This window comes from Armigeres subalbatus, chromosome 2, assembly GCF_024139115.2.
Source record: "Armigeres subalbatus isolate Guangzhou_Male chromosome 2, GZ_Asu_2, whole genome shotgun sequence".
NCBI classification, from domain to species: domain Eukaryota; kingdom Metazoa; phylum Arthropoda; class Insecta; order Diptera; family Culicidae; genus Armigeres; species Armigeres subalbatus.
The window spans coordinates 274,802,479-274,821,633 of NC_085140.1; the positions used below are offsets into that span (position 1 = coordinate 274,802,479).

Here is a 19,155-nt window from a genome sequence, read left to right on the forward strand (position 1 = left end):
ATACAGTGTCCTGGGATCACAGTGCGATAAAAACTCTAATTTATTCTGTTTGCTTTTTTTCAGATATGCTCAGGTTCAATCAATTTGGTGTTAGGATTATTCGGATAGGATTAGAACTAATTTTCATCATCTAACAAACTATCAAAATTATGTAATATATTGGTTATAATTGTATCGATTATTAATTTCCCTAACAAAACATTCGGCATCGAATGTGAAACAAGTCCAGATGGGTATGATCAAGGTTGCTCTGCGAGAAGCCAACCGGTTTTTATAAATTAATGCAGGATTATCATCCTGTATTTCTCATGCTAATGAATATTGCTTATGGTCAAATGGTGCTTTTTACTCCTATTTTACTGCCTTTAATTTGCTCAATCTCAAGCCAATAGCATGTCAAAGCAACACTTGGATATCAACACTTTATATCATTCGGGAATTATCATACAGTTTGGTTTCATAAGAATAATAAGAGATGCATTCGAGATGCAAAAGAAAAAAACAATCCCACAAAAAAACTGACTCATTCACTTAACGAATAGTATTTTTGTAATGATATAACAGTTTGTTATGCTTGGATTTTTTTCATATGATACCACTATGCTTTGCAATAGGTTGCATAATTTATATCGTCTATTCAACATGCTTTAAATAACATAAGGTATGCATTAACATTTCGATTAATGAAATGTAACCGCATATCTTCAAAATAAAAGTTACCTCAGATCCGGAGACGAGCCAGCCTCGGGCTGAAAGTCTCCTTAATAAAGAAACAAAAAAAAAAGTTACCTCAGATTAGGAAAAATCAGCTTTTGAAACTTTACTCTGATTTTGATATTGAAGCACTGTAAGCAAATTGAACAAGTTGTACAAGACAAATTATTAGACATGTCAAACCTAATCCTCGAAACATTCGAAACAACTTTTTAGAGCGAAATCACAACCTTTCAATGCCATTTGTAGGAACAAGTAAAATATGCTAATGTCTCGAATCTCATTTAATTTCATTGCCAATCTTTTGCCTTTTCTGAGGCGTTCGCTAAGCTCTGTCCGGCCACAATCAGTTGGTGGAGTAGCTAATGAACATAACTGCGTTTACGAGTATTGTACTGCTGGCATGGTTAACATGTGCTTCAATTAGTTTACTGGCCATCAATGATCACCGTTGTGCGCCATACGGCGCGGCTGTGTGAGGAACTCCTCCCCTTGCATCATCACATCACTAAAGCACATGTAAAATGAAAACTAAACACAAGACTTATCAGTGGGGTAATAAAATTCACATCACACTGGTTGTAGATTGATCTGTACTTATTTTCACACTTGCTGCGCTAAGGGTGTCGGGTAATGTAGCGCATGCTTTGTGGGTAGGATATTAACATAAAACTCATCTTGCTCTATGAATTAACACATTTGTAAAATCGAAAGAAACCTTTTACCTTTTTCATTGTTGTTTTTAAATACAAACTTTCTTGTGTTTTTGTTCGAATAAATTTAAAATGCTTCCTATTTACTGATTTTTTTAAGTTTCAAGTACATATGCTCCTTCTGCGCTTCTTTACGGTATTGACAATATTCAATATCCATAGAGTGAAATATCAGTGGACCTACCGCTAGTAACCGTAGTACTTCGGTGTGTATAGCTGAGAAAGGGACCCTCATTCAGTATGTATAACGCCAACATTCAATTCACTACATCAATTACATCAGTGATCTCCAGAGCTATGGACATTTTTTTGACGTAGAATTACGTCCTTCGGTAAGAGGGGTAAGGGGGGTCATTCCAAAGTTTCAAATTTGGGACCGTCACGAAAACAGGTCAGAAAGTACGAGAAAATAACTCAGCCGGATTCCGAAGATTTTAGTATGAATCTATCAGTAAGCTCTCTAAGATTCTGTACCACTATTGTAAACAATTGATTTAATGCATATAACTATTGAAAAAATCAATTTCGCCAGCCAATGTTGAAATTGCAATTTAACAGTAAATTGCCTTCATTTCGGCTATTAGCCATCCGGCTTGAACATGCATAAAATGTTGATGATCAAATTTTGTATCCACTATCGCACTATACGTAATTCTACGTTCAATTTGCGGTCGTATGTTTGAACAACCCTCTTCTTTTTCATTCAATTACTCTTCATAAAATAAAATAAAGCTTGGAAATACATCCACCAACTAAAGATATGAAGTTGTGGCCTTATTAGATCAATAAGAGCTTTAAGATAATGCCCAAAATACTATGGATCACTGAAATACAGCAATATTTTTACCACTCCCTAGTTACGGTTAATATCGAAGTGGCTGGGGGTAGTGTTCGTAATTTTACGTTTCTCCTCGATTCCTTATAGCATTCTGGATTGGGATATCATAAGAAATATAAGTACAGGCCGGACTCGATTACCCGGAGGCTCGATTATCCGGAGTAATATTTTTACCCATCTTACAAAAATAGAAATATGTATTATCAGTGTGTATCCGTAACGTATCCAATATTTGCAAGACACATAGTAATGATAGTGCCTTTCTCTTGGTTTGTATGAGTCGTAACGCACGGTCTGACCGACTGCCTCTCCTTCCAGCGTTTCGTAATTTGTGAACAGCCTCAATATTTATATGAAAAGATGGTTATTTTGCCAACGGCGGTCCATGTATAGATTCAAACACTGGAACTGGTGTACGCTTAGTAACAACAAAAAATCCTTGTGTTCATAATTATGGAATGAATATTTTGATTTTCTAAAGAATCACTCGGTGGCCAAGGTGATCCATACACAATGTCATGGTGAAAATGGTTCCTGTTAGGGATCCGCAGGGGACAAGAAGGCGAGGTGCGCAGAGAGCAAGGTGGTTCGATTTGAGGTCCCTCCGTGGACTACAAAGTTGGCGACGTGCAAATACTGACCGAGCTGAATGTCGTCGAATTTTATGTGCTACAGAGGCCTCAGTTTGAATAAATCAAATGAAATAAATTCCGTTGTAAGAATGTCAAATGGTGCTATGCAATGGAATTAATTATTTTTTGTTTTATTTCACGGATGTTCCGGAATTTTCGGAAGGCCACAACATGTATAAGCCACAACATCAAGTGCATACTCATAATACAACAACAAATGCATCAGAAAAATCTAGGTGCTTAACGATAAAATTTAGAAGTTTTAATTTTTTGGGATCTTCCAGATTTCCAGGAGGACCACACGGTGGTTAGAGGTGTGCGCCGTCGCCGCCGACAGTTTATGGCAATCCCGTTGAAACTTCAGAGGATTTCTTGTGAAAAGGCTATTTTTCTTGAAAATTCCTTACATTTTTTCGTTCAAAAATCTAAAAAGCTTTTCGTAAAAACTAAGAAGTTTTAATGAAAATTCTGAAGAACATCCTTCGAAATCTCGAAAACACTACCGTAGAAATTCTGAGTAAATTTCCTTAAAAATTAGGAAGATCTTATTGTAGAATTTAAAACAAAGAAAGACAGGATCACCATCTTTGACCAGAGATCGCACAGACTGAATACTTAACACTTAGCATTAGACAACGGACAGGACATTCACACAGCACCTAGTGAACAAGTGGAGCGTTTTCCGCTTCACGAAATGTTTTCTCCTTATTAGGGCGGGAATCAAACTCACACTCCATGGCTTGCAAATACGCTTAGACGACTGACGCTACTAACAATGCAAATTCCAGAAGTTTCCCGAGTAAATTATAAAGAATTCAGAAAAATATATTAAGCTCGTTTAGTGGAATGTATTAAACCGTCTAAGACGAATTAAGTACTGTCCATTTAATTCCACCAGTTAATTTTCGTTATCTTTGCAGATACGTATTTCGACCACAACTGTGTGGTCGTCTTCAGTATCTTGTACTTGACTCGACTTGAAGAAAACAATCGCAACTTACACTATTTATACTACGCTAGGTACCTAATCTAATCCTATTTGCCTACTTTATTTACCTATACAGTAAATTACTTTATTGTTTAGGTAGAAACTTGAAACCAAGAGCTGCCATTTCCCTGATCCTTATTCAACAGCGCTGTTTGTACCTGTCGGTGGTTCCAAACTCTCAGTTACATCAAGTTTCCATTGGGAAGAGACATTTCTTAAGATTTTAATATTTGATGCCGTAATTGGGTGATTTTCCTTATACACATGCTTTGCTACCTTAGATTTTAATTCGTAATGTAATCCCTTATCGTTTTCTCTTTTCGCCTTACTCACTTTCGCCATATGTTCCTTGAACCTTATATCTAATGATCTTTTTGTTTGGCCTACATAGATTTTTTCACATTGGGAACAACTTATCTTATAAACGCCTGCCTTATTCAACATTTCTACTTTATCCTTCGTTGAACCCAATAGAGACTTGAGTTGGTTGCTTCTACTGGAGAATACTAGATCGATGCCGAATTTCCTTAGTCGAGGGCGTAGCTGGTTGGTGATGTGTTTATCATATGGGACCGAAACTCTTTTCAGCGGCTCCTCTATCGGTGTCAGCGTTGTATGTCCATTTCGTCGTAGGATCCTTTCCTTCTTGTTGATGATCGCTCGTATAGTCCTCTCCTGGTATCCGTTGATCTTCGCTGTTTCCAAGATGTATTGTAGTTCCTTCGTTTTTCCTTCTTCGCTCAGGGGTATCGTCTGCATCCTGTGGATCATGTGATGAAATGCTGCCATTTTATGTTGGTACGAATGGTTCGATGTATATGGGATGACTCTCATGGTGTTCGTTGGGCTTCCTGTAGATTTCGAGGCTCAATGCTGTTTTTGCTTCCCTGATGACTAATAGATCCAAGAAAGGTAGTTTACCTTCTTTTTCCTCTTCGAAAGTAAATTTGATGTCTTTATGCACGTTGTTTATCGCTTCCAAAATCCTGGGTACATCCTTTCGGTTGATGGTGCTGAAAATGTCGTCGACGTATCTCCACCACTTCTTGGGTAGTATTCCTTGTTCTTGTAGGTTGTTCTCCAGATTCGCCATGAACAGTTCGCACAAAAACAGTGATAGCGGATTTCCCATCGATGCTCCTTTCGTCGGTTTGTAGTGGTTGGCACGAAATGTGAAGTAGTTCTCCGTCATGCATAGCTTTTGCCAGATTTAGGTACATCTTCACCTTTCCTCGCCATGTTGTTTCCGTTCTTTGTGTTAGCAGCCAATCCTCTAGAAGATTCAGAGCGTCTTTCACATGAACGCTTGGAAACAATGCCGCTACGTCGAATGATACGATTATGTCCTTTTCTTCGATACGTCCTGATTCAAACAGCTTCTGGGCGACTTCCTGAGTGTTGATGACTGACCTGCTGGGGATGGTTTCGGCATACTTTGGAACTCTTTCACTAACCATTTGGCTATGTTTTGGGTAGGGGAACCCACTGATAAAACTCGCATCTTCTTGCCGGGTTTATCGATTTTTGGTAGTCCTTTAATCCTAGGTAGAACCGGGTTTACTGTCTTTACTCGGGCTTCTCCGATGATCGCCTTACACTTACACAGTGTAAGGCGATCATCGGAAAGCAAAACCAGTTCTAGAGATAAAGGTTCAAAAAAACCAAGATAGAAAAAAACATGCAGAGTGATGAAGAAAGTCTGTTCAGGATGAAAGATCTGACGTGGACAAAATTCCCTTGGGAATCTCGAAGAATTACCTGCGTAAATTTCCAAGGATTTCCTTTTGAAATCCACAGAATTTCACGTTGAAATCAATTTTTTTTTTCGTTTGTTGTTTGGCCGAATATGTCATTAATCCGAAACTCGACTGGCATAAAATCATTTGGTCGAAAAAGACATATGGCCGATAATGTCGTTCGGCCGAACAGGTCATTATAGGAATAGGTCATTTAGCCAAAAGGCCCAGATGGTCTAGAAAAGGGCCATTTTGCCGAAATATGATGTTGTTTGCCCGAGCTGCCGAAAAAAAAATTCGTTTGACCGAAAATGCGGCTTGGCCGGACGAGGTGACATAAGGTCGAAAACGGTTTGCGACGTACGGGTGAAGATCATACGACCGAACTGATAATTTGGCCGAAAGAGACATTTGCTCCGACAGCTCATTGGTTCAAAAATGGCGTTTGGCTGAACGGGTCGACGTTTTACGCCGTATAATCCGATCAGCCAAATAACATTTTCGGCCAAATTGCCCTTCCTGCTAAACTACCGTTTCAATCAAATGGAATTTTCGATGACAAGGTTTATTCGACCAAACGACCTGTTAGGGCATAAGGCTTTTTCAGCCAAATGACTGACCAAATGACCATTTTCCATATAATAACCGTATCGGACAAATAGAATTCGGCTAAATAGCTTGCGGCTTAACGTATTATTCGGTCATGTGGTATTCGGTCAAATAACTTTCAACCAAACGACCCTTCGTCTTTTGAAAATTTTCTCGTAGAATTTCCGAAGAAGTACTAATAGACAATATAAGGAATTTCACCTAGAAATTCAAAGAAATTCCGAAAAAAAATCCAATTGAAATTCTGTTGGAAACAGTTTTTGTGAAACTGAAAAAGATCACAAGGAGATTCTGTTAAATCCTAAGCATGCATGCCCCTGCATAGGCAAACTCCTAAACAATTTCCCTTGAAAATTTCAAAGAAATTCCCGTGAAAACTTTCGTGCAATTCCTGTTGAAAATTCGAAAAACTTGGAGAATCTCCTGGGACAGCTCATTAGATTTTTCTGGGGAAATTAAAAGGATTCTCCCGTTAATGTCTTAAAATATCCTGAAAAAAAAATTTACGTTTTGAACGTAATAAAAAATCGCCTAATCATCGCCGACCAAAATTAAGACAAACGTTGCCGCCGACGATTTTCGGATCGGCTCTGACCTCTAACGGTAGTCAGAATCGATGAACGGACCAACGGGATATTTGATTAAATTATTTGAGCAAAAGTTAAATTTTCAGCAACAACAAAAAATGGCTCGATTATCCGGAGTGAAATTTTTTTCAACACTCCGGATAATCGAGTCCGGCCTGTACCACTACTATTCAATTTATGAATGCTTTTATACTAATGCCGATGCAACTTAAAACTATTGATTCAATAGTTGAGAATTGCACTGGTAGCTGAAATAAAATCGGTAGCTATTCATCATGTTGACCACCGGTTGATTCGAAGGCTTGAAAAATCTCAATTAATAGTTTTCGTCAGGAAAAGTTAATTGCCGATAATTATCACTAACTCCGTACGAGCCTATCACCCAACATGAGCAGCTAAATTAGGGTATACCACCCAGAAATGGGTTACCAAAAACCGAAGTACTAAAAACGATGTTGGGTAGAGTACCATTGTGAATGACTGGCGTTTCACCCTCCTGGTGCACATAATCAGGGGGTATCATAATATATTGATGATTGAGTAGAAATGATCATCACGGCAGCCCTTTTTTTTTTTCCTCGTTTGTCGGGTGAAGATCACTGCGTCCAGATTTTAGGACTATTGTGATATACCCTTTTGCTGTGAAATACGCAAGTTATCTCAGTAACATGTTTTCACTGAGATACCTTGGTATCGACTGATCTCAAGACCATCTATTATTGATGAATAGAGATCCTGAGTTACAGTATGTGACTCCCCCATTCTGGCGAGACTAGCTTTATGAAGCCAACCACGTCCTTGGGGGATAAGATCCATATGTCAGCAGGCCCTAAAAAGCCTACGTTGGGTGAGTGCACTGCAATAGCAGAGGATGTGTTCTGATGTTTCTCTCTCCTCGTCACAGAAGCGGCAATTTGAGGTTTGGATTGCTCCGATCTTTTGTAGATGGTATCTGCAGGGGCAGTGTCCAGTTATTAGACCGGTGTAGATGTTGAGATCCCTTTTGTTGAGACCCTAATAGTTGTTGGTTTTTTTGGGGTTAATCGTTACGAGCCTTTTGGATTGGCTCGTATGGGGAAGTGCATTCCAGTTTGATGTGATTTGACTGACCATATATTTGTTCAGTTCCATTTTTACAGAGCAGTCTGAGATCCCGCAGAAGGGCTCAGGGCCAATGAACCTTTCATTAGATCCATTCCTGGCTAGCTCATCAGCAATCTCGTTTCCCTCTAGACCCGTATGTCCTGGGATCCAATATAGGTAGACTCGATTGCGTATGGATAAGTTTTTCAAAGCCAGAATGCATTCCCACACTAGCTTTGAGTTACAAGTGTAGTTATTAAGCGACTTAAGTGCCGCTTGGCTGTCAGAGAAAATACATATTTTTGCAAATCTATACATTCTCCTCAGGCATAATAACACGCATTCTAATATTGCATATATTTCCGCCTGAAATACTGTGGGCCACTGTCCTAAGTGGACAGAAATTTTTGTTGTAGGCCATAGATTCCGGATCCTGTCAGATTATTCATTTTCGAACCATCTGTGAAGAAATTTATAGAGCCTGTTGGAACGCTGGGTCCACCTCCTTCCCACTCCTGGCGGGAAGGAATGAACACATCGTAAGGTAAGTCATAATTGACTACCGTTTCCATCCAGTCACTACAAATTCCTATTGCGGGATTTATGGCAAATTCATTTAATATGCTGAGGTGACCCGTAAGGTCTCCCGACAGCAGTGTTTTGTTCTCTTTAACCTTAGAGCACTTTTTCCGCTTCCAGCTTTATGAATTGATCTAACCGGGGCAGGTGAAGCATTGCGTCTAGGGCCAAAGTGGGTGTACTACGAACTGCACCAGTGATGGCTATGCAAGCGGTGCGTTGGATTTTGTTGAGCTTAGCCCTTGCAGCAGCCTCATTAGTTTTAGGCCACCAGACAAGGGAAGCGTAAGTTGTCCTGGGACGGACAATGGTTTTATATATCCACATGATCATACTTGGTTTTAGGCCCCATCTTTTACCAAGGGTTTTTGAACAAACCCAAAGTGTATTGAGACCTTTCTGCACAACTGATTGGAGATGAGAGTTCCAATTAAGCTTTTGCGTCGAGTATGACACCTAGATATTTTACTTCACTTGAATAAACTAATTGTGTTTGATTCAAGAAAAGGGTTTCAGTTGTACCTTTCTCCGTTTGGTGAAAGGGATAATGGAAGCCCTTACTTAATACCGTTAACTGCACAAGAACGATCCATAAACAAATGAAAAACGATCCGTAAATAACATTTGAATGTTCCATAAAACGCTACCATAAATCCGTAAAATATTTCAGGAGTATCCATAAAGAATAATTTTAAGATCCATAACTAAGCTAAATCTTAGCAATTAATTGAAAAATATGTAACGCTAAACATGATCAAAAAAACATATCATTCCTGCTATTTTTCCATGAATGTATGACAAATGATCCATAAATATTTGGAAAATGATCCATAAAAAACTATATATTTTGATCCATAAAAATATAAATTTGCGCAATTTTTTATCGTGATGATGATCCATAATTTCAGTTATATGATCCATAGTTTTGTTTGAATGATCCATGATTTTGCTAATATGACCCACAACGCTTGGAAAGAAGGCCAATAATTCTATATTAATTATTGAGCCACATTTTTTCAAAAATCATGATCCATAGATTTTGATCAAATTCATGGATCATTTCACCAAAATTATGGATCATATAAACACAATTATAGATCAAATGACCAAAACTATGGATCATAATCACGATAAAAAATGCGCAAATATGAAGTTTTATGGATCAAAATATAGTTTTTTATGGATCTTTTTCCAAAGAGTTATGGATCGTTTGTCATAGGTTCATGGGAAATTAGCAGGAATGATATTGTTTTTCTTGATCATGTTTAACGGTACATCTTCTTTTTCTTCTTATTGGCATTACATCCCCACACTGGGACAGAGCCGCCTGGCGGCTTAGTGTTCATTAAGCACTTCCACAGTTATTAACTGCGAGGTTTCTAAGCCAGGTTACCATTTTTGCAGACTAGCACGATGATACTTTTATGCCCAGGGAAGTCGAGACAATTTCCAATCCGAAAATTGTCTAGACCGGCACCGGGAGCCGAACCCAGCCACCCTCAGCATGGTCTTGCTTTGTAGCCGCGCGTCTTACCGCACGGCTAAGGAGGGCACCATTAACTGTACATATTTTCCAATTAATTGCAAAATTTTAGCTAATTTATGGAGTTTTGGTAGCGTTTTATGAAACAATCTGATGTTATTTATGGATCGTTTTTCATTTTTTATGGATCATTATTTATTGTTTATATGCAAAAGAATTTTTTCAGCTTAGGTAGGGCTGAAAGTCTCCTTAATAAAGATACAAACAAATCTTTATTAGGGAGACTTTCAGCCCAAGGCTGGCTCGTCTCGCTGCAAAAGAATGTTTTTCCAAACACTTACCAAAAAGGTTGAAAACCGCCGGTTTATATAAATATAAATTCGTGCAATTGTTGATCTACTTACTGATATTTTGGTTTTAACTATTCTCTAACTTTTTTCTATTTGCAGTTCTACACACATCGGCCAGTTTAGCGTTGAATGAAAGCTGGGATCCGGACGTGCGGTAAGTATATTATAAAAAAAATGTCTAAACATCTGGAAAACAATGATTCACTGCAACATTCAATAGTATCTTGAAAGATATGTATATTAAGGCCTTATTTATAAGGTTATCCTCAGTGCATAGTAACTTGGCCTCGATTAACCTATCTATTTCCTGGTATACCTGGTTGACTACAGCTTCATAATCGTCTGTCTTGAGCGACATTTAGAGTCCTTGATAACAGTATGTTCTAATCCCAATTTGGCGCAGATATCTCTAAAGGCGGTCACTGACAAGCCCTTCATCATGTTGACCTCATGTTGATCCGATGACCTCACATATCGGATAGCGATTGATCTACATTGTATAAGGTAACGTTTGATGTGAAACTCCATATCAACGTGTTTGATTCGACAATAATCCTTGAAGTCCTGATTATCATTAGCATCAGCATCAGCATTGAGAAATTCGCACAAATTTGTAGGTGGTACAAGCCTGGACTATTATATGAGAGTAGCATCGCTTTCTATCGATATTGATTTGGGACTAATCACTATCTCTTAAATGGAAATAATGCACTCTCCATTGGGCGAGATCTGTCCTGGCGACGAATTGGCTGAAATATTTGACTGTAGCTGCCGAGAGGTCCGGTCTTGTAGTAAGCGACGCGTATATAAAATAGCTGACAAGCTCTCGATACAGCTTCTTGGTCCTCAGCTTTTCATCCACTTTACTGAGTTTCAGCTTGCTCGATCGTCATGTCCAGAAACTGCCTCACCGCGCGGGAGTCGAGGTTTCGATTTTTTTTTAAATAGTGATTTTTATTAAATATCTTGACTGTGCATATGCACAGCACATGTTTCGAAATGGACAAATTGATATGAAATTTGCGAAAAAGAATCCACGTGTCTTGGAGGGACTCGAACCCTCGACCTCTTACTCTCTAGAGAGAGAAGTACACTAATAACGTAAACTTTTTTTCTGGGGTTTTCATTTTTCCATTTTGCTGAGGAGTGTGGTACGATTCGACTTGAATCCCTTTACTCTCGTAGAATTTGAGGAATCGCTTATTTTTATACTTTTATACCGCAGCCGGAAAATCATCTGTTCGAATTTTGCCTGGTCCTTGGACTGCATCAATACGAAGTGGCTCCAGTCGTCCGTAAACGTGACGAAACATAGCATTCCCGACAAGCTGACAATGAGAACTCTGTTTCCCGACGACGCATGATCCACACACGATTACGTTACGGTCACTGTCATTCACGAAATCTATGTTCATTTCCGACACCATTTCGCCTTGCAAAAGTTAATTCAGATGGATTCGCTGTCTGATTAGCATTTTTAAAAGTAGAAATTGCAGAAAAGAAGAAGTAGAAAATCTTTCCATAGAAAAAAGAGACAGGATCATCGTTTTCGACCAGAGGTCGTACAGACTGAACACTTAACATCTTAACATGAGACAAGAGACATGACACAACACCCAGTGGACCAGCGGAGAATGCTTCGCTGTACGAAGAGCTTTCTCCTTACCAGGGCGGCAATAGAACCCACACTCCAAAGCACATGTGTCTAAAACAGCGTTTCTTAACCTTTTTCTTGAGAGGTACTCCTTCGAACTTTTGCATTCTTTGAGGACCCCCTATTTTTATCGCCGTTAATAAAAATATGGGTAGCTCACACGATATATGAAAAACGGACCTGTTAACTAACGGGATATATGGCTCTCCATTTTTCGCATGGTGCCTATCCTAAAAGTTTTCTGAAATTTTTGTTATTCCATGAAAGTTTCCAAATCAAATTAAGTTTATACCTCAAGTTTCCTACAAGACTTTGAACATTTTGAAAGGCTTCCGAGTATCTTGAACGGATGCTTCCGAGTCTATGAAACTAGGTTTTCAAGCCTTCCGAGCCTCTTAAAAGGAGGCTTCCGAGCCTCTCTAAAGAAGGCTTCCGAGCCTCTTAAAAGCAGGCTTCCGAGTTATTTGGAAGGAGGCCTCTAAGCCTATTGAAAGGAGGCTTCCGACCATTTTGAAAAGAATCTTCAAGCTTCCTAGAAAAGAGCAATAAAAGTAGGCTTTCAAGTCTCTTGAAAGAAGGATTCTGAGCCTCTTGAAAAGAGGCTTCCGAGCATCTCGAAAGAAGGCTTCCGAGCCTCTTGAAAGGAGGTTTCCGAGCATCTTGAAAGGAGGCTTCCGAACCTCTTAAATAGACTTCCGAGTATCATCAAATGAGGCTTCGGAGCCTCTTGAAAGGAGGCTTCCGAGCCTCTTGAAAGGAGGCTTCCGAGTTATTTGGAAGGAGGCCTATTGAAAGGAGGCTTGGAAATAGGTTTCCGAGTCTCTAGAAAGAAGGCTTCCGAGCATCTTGAAAGGAGGCTTCCGAGCCTCTTAAATAGACTTCCGAGCATCATCAAATGAGGCTTCCGAGCCTCTTGAAAGGAGGCTTCCGAGCCTCTTGAAAGGAGGCTTCCGAGCCTCTTGAAAGGAGGCTTCCGAGCCTCTTGAAAGGAGGCTTCCGAGCCTCTTGTAAAGAGGTGAGGCTCTTGAAAGGAGGCTTCCGAGCCTCTTGAAAGGAGGCTTCTGAGCCTCTTGAAAGGAGGCTTGAGCCTCTTGAAAGGAGGCTTCTGAGCCTCTTGAAAGGAGGCTTGAGGCCTCTTGAAAGGAGGCTTACGAGCCGCTGGAAAGGAGGCTTACAGTCCGCTGGAAAGGAGGCTTCTGAGGCCTCTTGAAAGGAGGCTTCTGAGCCTCTTGAAAGGAGGCTTCTGAGCCTCTTGAAAGGAGGCTTGAGGCCTCTTGAAAGGAGGCTTCTGAGGCCTCTTGAAGGAGGCTTCTGAGCCTCTTGAAAGGAGGCCTGAGGCCTCTTGAAAGGAGGCTTCTGAGCCTCTTGAAAGGAGGCTTCTGAGCCTCTTGAAAGGAAGCTTCCTGAGCCTCTTGAAAGGAGGCCTGAGGCCTCTTGAAGGAGGCTTCTGAGCCTCTTGAAAGGAGGCTTCTGAGCCTCTTGAAAGGAGGCTTCTGAGCCTCTTGAAAGGAGGCCTGAGTCTCTTGAAAGGAGGCTTCTGAGCCTCTTGAAAGGAGGCTTCTGAGGCCTCTTGAAAGGAGGCTTCTGAGGCCTCTTAAAAGGAGGCTCTGAGGCCTCTTGAAAGGAGGCTTGAGGCCTCTTGAAAGGAGGCTCTGAGCCTCTTGAAAGGAGGCTTGAGCCTCTTGAAAGGAGGCTTCTGAGCCTCTTGAAAGGAGGCTTCTGAGCCTCTTGAAAGGAGGCTGAGCCTCTTGAAGGAGGCTTCCGAGCCTCTTGAAAGGAGGCCTGAGCCTCTTGAAAGGAGGCTTGAGCCTCTTGAAAGGAGGCTTCTGAGCCTCTTGAAAGGAGGCTTCGAGCCTCTTGAAAGGAGGCTTCTGAGCCTCTTGAAAGGAGGCTTCTGAGCCTCTTGAAAGGAGGCTTCCAGGCCTCTTGAAAGGAGGCTTCCGAGCCTCTTGAAAGGAGGCTTCCAGAGCCTCTTGAAAGGAGGCTCTGAGCCTCTTGAAAGGAGGCTTCTGAGGCCTCTTGAAAGGAGGCTTCCAGGCCTCTTGGAAGGATGCTTACGAGCCTCTTGAAAGGAGGCTTACGAGCTGCTTGAAAGGAGGCTTACGAGGCCTCTTGAAAGGAGGCTTGAGCCTCTTGAAAGGAGGCTTCTGAGCCTCTTGAAAGGAGGCTTGAGCCTCTTGAAAGGAGGCTTCCTGAGCCTCTTGAAAGGAGGCTTCTGAGCCTCTTGAAAGGAGGCTTCTGAGCCTCTTGAAAGGAGGCTTGAGGCCTCTTGAAAGGAGGCTCTGAGGCCTCTTGAAAGGAGGCTTCTGAGGCCTCTTGAAAGGAGGCTTCCGAGGCCTCTTGAAAGGAGGCTTCTGAGCCTCTTGAAAGGAGGCTTGAGGCCTCTTGAAAGGAGGCTTCTGAGCCTCTTGAAGGAGGCTTCTGAGCCTCTTGAAAGGAGGCTCTGAGGCCTCTTGAAGGAGGCTTCTGAGCCTCTTGAAAGGAGGCTTCTGAGCCTCTTGAAAGGAGGCCTGGAGCCTCTTGAAAGGAGGCCTGAGCCTCTTGAAAGGAGGCCTGAGCCTCTTGAAAGGAGGCCTGGAGCCTCTTGAAAGGAGGCCTGAGGCCTCTTGAAAGGAGGCTGGAGCCTCTTGAAAGGAGGCTGAGCCTCTTGAAAGGAGGCTTCTGAGCCTCTTGAAAGGAGGCCTGAGCCTCTTGAAAGGAGGCTTCCAGGCCTCTTGAAAGGAGGCTTCTGAGCCTCTTGAAAGGAGGCCTGAGCCTCTTGAAAGGAGGCTTCTGAGCCTCTTGAAAGGAGGCTTCTGAGGCCTCTTGAAAGGAGGCTTCCTGAGCCTCTTGAAAGGAGGCTCGAGGCCTCTTGAAGGAGGCTTGAGCCTCTTGAAAGGAGGCTTCTGAGCCTCTTGAAAGGAGGCTTCTGAGCCTCTTGAAAGGAGGCTCTGAGGCCTCTTGAAAGGAGGCTTCCAGGCCTCTTGAAAGGAGGCTGGGCCTCTTGAAAGGAGGCTTCCAGAGCCTCTTGAAAGGAGGCTTCTGAGCCTCTTGAAAGGAGGCTTCTGAGCCTCTTGAAGGAGGCTCTGAGCCTCTTGAAAGGAGGCTTCCTGAGCCTCTTGAAAGGAGGCTTCTGAGCCTCTTGAAAGGAGGCTCTGAGCCTCTTGAAAGGAGGCTTCTGAGCCTCTTGAAAGGAGGCCTGAGCCTCTTGAAAGGAGGCCTCTGAGCCTCTTGAAAGGAGGCTCTGAGCCTCTTGAAGGAGGCCTGAGCCTCTTGAAAGGAGGCTGAGGCCTCTTGAAAGGAGGCTTCCAGGCCTCTTGAAAGGAGGCTTCCAGGCCTCTTGAAAGGAGGCCTGAGCCTCTTGAAAGGAGGCTTGAGCCTCTTGAAAGGAGGCTTCCAGGCCTCTTGAAAGGAGGCTTGAGCCTCTTGAAGGAGGCTTGAGGCCTCTTGAAAGGAGGCTTCTGAGCCTCTTGAAAGGAGGCTTCCAGGCCTCTTGAAAGGAGGCTTCCAGGCCTCTTGAAAGGAGGCTTCTGAGCCTCTTGAAAGGAGGCTTCTGAGCCTCTTGAAAGGAGGCTTCTGGAGCCTCTTGAAAGGAGGCCTGAGCCTCTTGAAAGGAGGCTTCCGAGCCTCTTGAAGGAGGCTGGGCCTCTTGAAAGGAGGCTTCGAGCCTCTTGAAAGAAGGCTTCCGAGCCTCTTGAAAGGAGGCTTCTGAGCCTCTTGAAAGGAGGCTTGAGGCCTCTTGAAAGGGAGGCCTGAGCCTCTTGAAAGAAGGCTTCCAAAGCTCTTGAAAGGAGGTTTCCAAACCTCTTGAAAGGAGGCTTCCGAGCCTCTTGAAATTAGGCTTCCGAGCCTCCTGAAAGGAGGCTTCCGAGTCGTTTGGAAGGATGCCTTTAAGCCTATTGAAAGCAGGCTTCCGAGCCTTTTGAAAGGGGCCTTTTGACGTACAAATAAGGTTAATACATCAAAACAAGGGTAATTCACTGTACAGGAAAAAATATTGATACAAATCATTTCTTCTTGTTTCTAGTGAAAATTCGCACCTTCTTCATTCCTCTCATCAAAAGTTGCACTCCTCCGGAGTCAACTTCCGTGGCATATTTGTTCCACATTTTGGTCATCTGAGTCGCGTCCCGAGCTGTTTTTCCACTTTTCTTAAGCTTCCGCTTCATTACTGCCCAAAATGTCTCGATGGGCCCTCGAGTGCAATGTTGAACAATAAATTCGAAAGTGTATCGCCCTGCTTCATTCCATCTAAGGTCACAAACGAGGTTGACATTTTGTCTGTAATTCGAATACCTAATCTCATTATCTGCCACAGATCATTTAATTTTTTGCTGAATCGTACGCTGAGTCTGCAAGTTGCAATCCCAAAATTTATCAAGGATCATCCACAGGCCAAATATCTGATTCATGGTTTGTCGGCCCTTACGAAAACCTGCCTGATATTCGTCGACGAAGGACTCCTCAGGCGGTCTCAGTCTGTTAAATAGAAAACACGACAAAATTGTGTACGCCGAGCTCAGTCGGCAAAATAATTTAAGTGTGTACGGTTGCTCGTACACTAGCTGCCACAACGAGGAGGTAGAGATGGAAGTCGTTGGGTAAGGAGCTAAAGAAGGTATGCGAAGTACTAACTAATCCAGCATTTACTAAACCGGTTTGAAAAATAAGAAAAATCACCTGTCAGTGAAAATAGATCAGTTTCCAACGGAACTATCAATTCGTTGCTTTTGCCTCTATTTATATATTTATATAGAAAATAGTATAAGCATTTCATTTTTTATTATTATCAACTTACAGAATGTTATTTTTATAGGGACGACATGGAAATGATGTTAAATAAGATTGTGCCCGAAGGACTACCGTACCGGCATTCCTGTGAAGGTCCAGATGACATGGTAGGTGATCTAACCCGAATAAACATCCAAGCATTTGCGTTTGCGTTCGTGGAACACAACCCTCAAATCGTCTTCTTCTGTTTTAGCCCGCCCATGTGAAAGCATGCTTTCTCGGCAGCTCACTGACAATCCCGATCACCGACGGTAAACTGTCGCTCGGTACGTGGCAGGGTGTATGGCTGTGCGAACACCGTGACCACGCCGGGTCGCGCAAGCTAGTGATAACGCTGTCTGGCTGCCCCCGGGACTCCGCCCGGAGTCCACTCTCGCCGGTATCGCCAATTGCGTCCACCTCCAGTTAGGGACGGCCACGCTCTGCTCGCGATAGTCGGTAATCGTGGGTTAGAGCGGTGCTCTGCTGTAAGTTTCATACTAATAAGGGTCATAACACTATTCGGGGTAAACTCTAAGAGGAAGGTTAGAGAGAATAATTACCTATACATTAATTACGTTAATTATAAAGTGATGGCGAAAGCAGAAATTATTAATGCAAGGGTGTACCATTGGACGCAGATTTTAATAAATCAATAATGAAGCAAAACGAATACGGAGCAAGTCTAGGTAAGACAGAAAACTTACTAATACATAAATCTAACGAGTAACTTAGATACACGAGAAAAGAAGCGAAAGAAACATCAAAAAGATTATTTAATTTACAATTTATATGAGATAATAGACACTTAGATATAACAAAAAAAATAGAAATCGCTAAACAAATTTCATATGAAAACGCAATGATAATAGCATTTAAGGTGTCTACTTGAAAGGTTATGCAATTGCCGAATAAATTTCGAGGAAGGAATAGTTTTTACCGAAAGTAATAGGAACAGAGAATGTTAGGTTTTTATTTTTATGGGTTTTATTGGAGGCAGTAATCGTAACACACAGACAACTAGTAAAACAAATGAATAGCTGAAATACCAAACCAGGTTAGATGTAGGAACGTCAGATTTATGTTTATCACAATATTTCGAAACGTTTATTTTCCTAAAATCTGTTAATTTCGGCCCGCTGAAATTACGGATAATTCGAATAGGCTGAACCAATGCGAACACACATGCACAAACGTAAACGGAAAATGAATAGTACTGTAGATAAAATAGAAACCAAACTACCAAACCCCTCACGACACATCATCCATAGACGAATAAAAGTTCTTCATCACTTTAGTAACCGATTGCTCGCCATAGCTGGTAAATGACACAGTCATCAAGGGGGGACATACACATAACCTAATAGCACTAGATCCGTTTGTACCTACAATTATATGTACCATGTTCCTCGTTGTTATTATTTAGTATTGCTTTCGCTTTTTAAGTTTCTTCGCTTCGTTGACCATGGGTTCGATTCTGTTTTCTCCAATCATCGGTATAGTTACTTGTTTTGTTTGTGCACTTTTCAACCATCTCTCTAAATAGTGTTTTGACGGGGCGAAATAATTGTTGGCAGATAATCGTCGGAACCCACTTTTATAGAGTATAGCGTTATATCCGCGAGTGATACCCATTGTTTTAGAATCATGCAATCATGCTAGATTAGATTTTAAGTTTAAACGGGAAACATAGCACTGGTTAAGAATATGAACGTTGAATAAATATGCAATTGCAATTTTGTTTATAAGACAAACTTGTTGATATGAGACGGTTTATTTTTATTTATTACCTCCCTGTTTTCAAAACTCCGTTGTTGCTTAATAATAGTATTGTTGAAAAATTGAAAAATAATGAGATGGTTAATGCTCGCATATATATTAGATTAAAAAAAAACCTGGTAGGCCATTACAAATTTAATTCTTTGTTATTTTATTTGAATTGATTTTTATTTTGTTTAACTACTTCGAACTTTTTCAGATTCAAATTCAATGCTTCGTTGTGTATAGAGTGTGTCCTGGATTTCTTCTCTGGGTTCGGCCGTTGTAACCACAAGATACGTTCTGTTCTCTTTTAACTCGCAAAGTATTTTATTCAATGGGGTATTCAGTCTACAAGTTACTGAAAATGGACCTAATCAGTCATGCGTTCCAGAGTAATGACCAAAACACTGATTTTTCACAGTGGCATATCAGCTGAAAGCATGTCATAGTACTAAAACTAATTTTTGAGGCTTATAAATCAAAATAATTGTATCAAAATTAATGTCGTGTCAAGTACGAGACACTGAAGACGGCCTTACAGTTGAGATTGAAATACGTATCTATAAGGATTACAACGGGGTGGAATTAAATTCGTCTTATGACAGGTGAAGACATTCCACTAGTAAGTATCCCTATAAAAGTTACATTGTTAAACATTCTGCTGCCTATATGTCAATGC

General features: G+C 41.3%; 1 protein-coding gene across 1 annotated transcript in view; it reads left to right on the forward strand.

Annotated features, from left to right (window-relative positions):
• Window positions 1–18,477, forward strand: part of LOC134212271 (UPF0047 protein YjbQ) — a 103,789-nt gene extending 85,312 nt beyond the window's left edge. The window contains exons 2-4 of the mRNA XM_062689978.1: window positions 10,412–10,466; window positions 16,762–16,843; window positions 16,930–18,477. Of these exons, the coding sequence (XP_062545962.1) occupies window positions 10,412–10,466; window positions 16,762–16,843; window positions 16,930–17,145 (353 nt within the window). The 3' untranslated portion in view covers window positions 17,146–18,477. The remainder of the gene's footprint in view (window positions 1–10,411; window positions 10,467–16,761; window positions 16,844–16,929) is intronic.
• The last annotated feature ends 678 nt before the right edge of the window (window positions 18,478–19,155 follow it).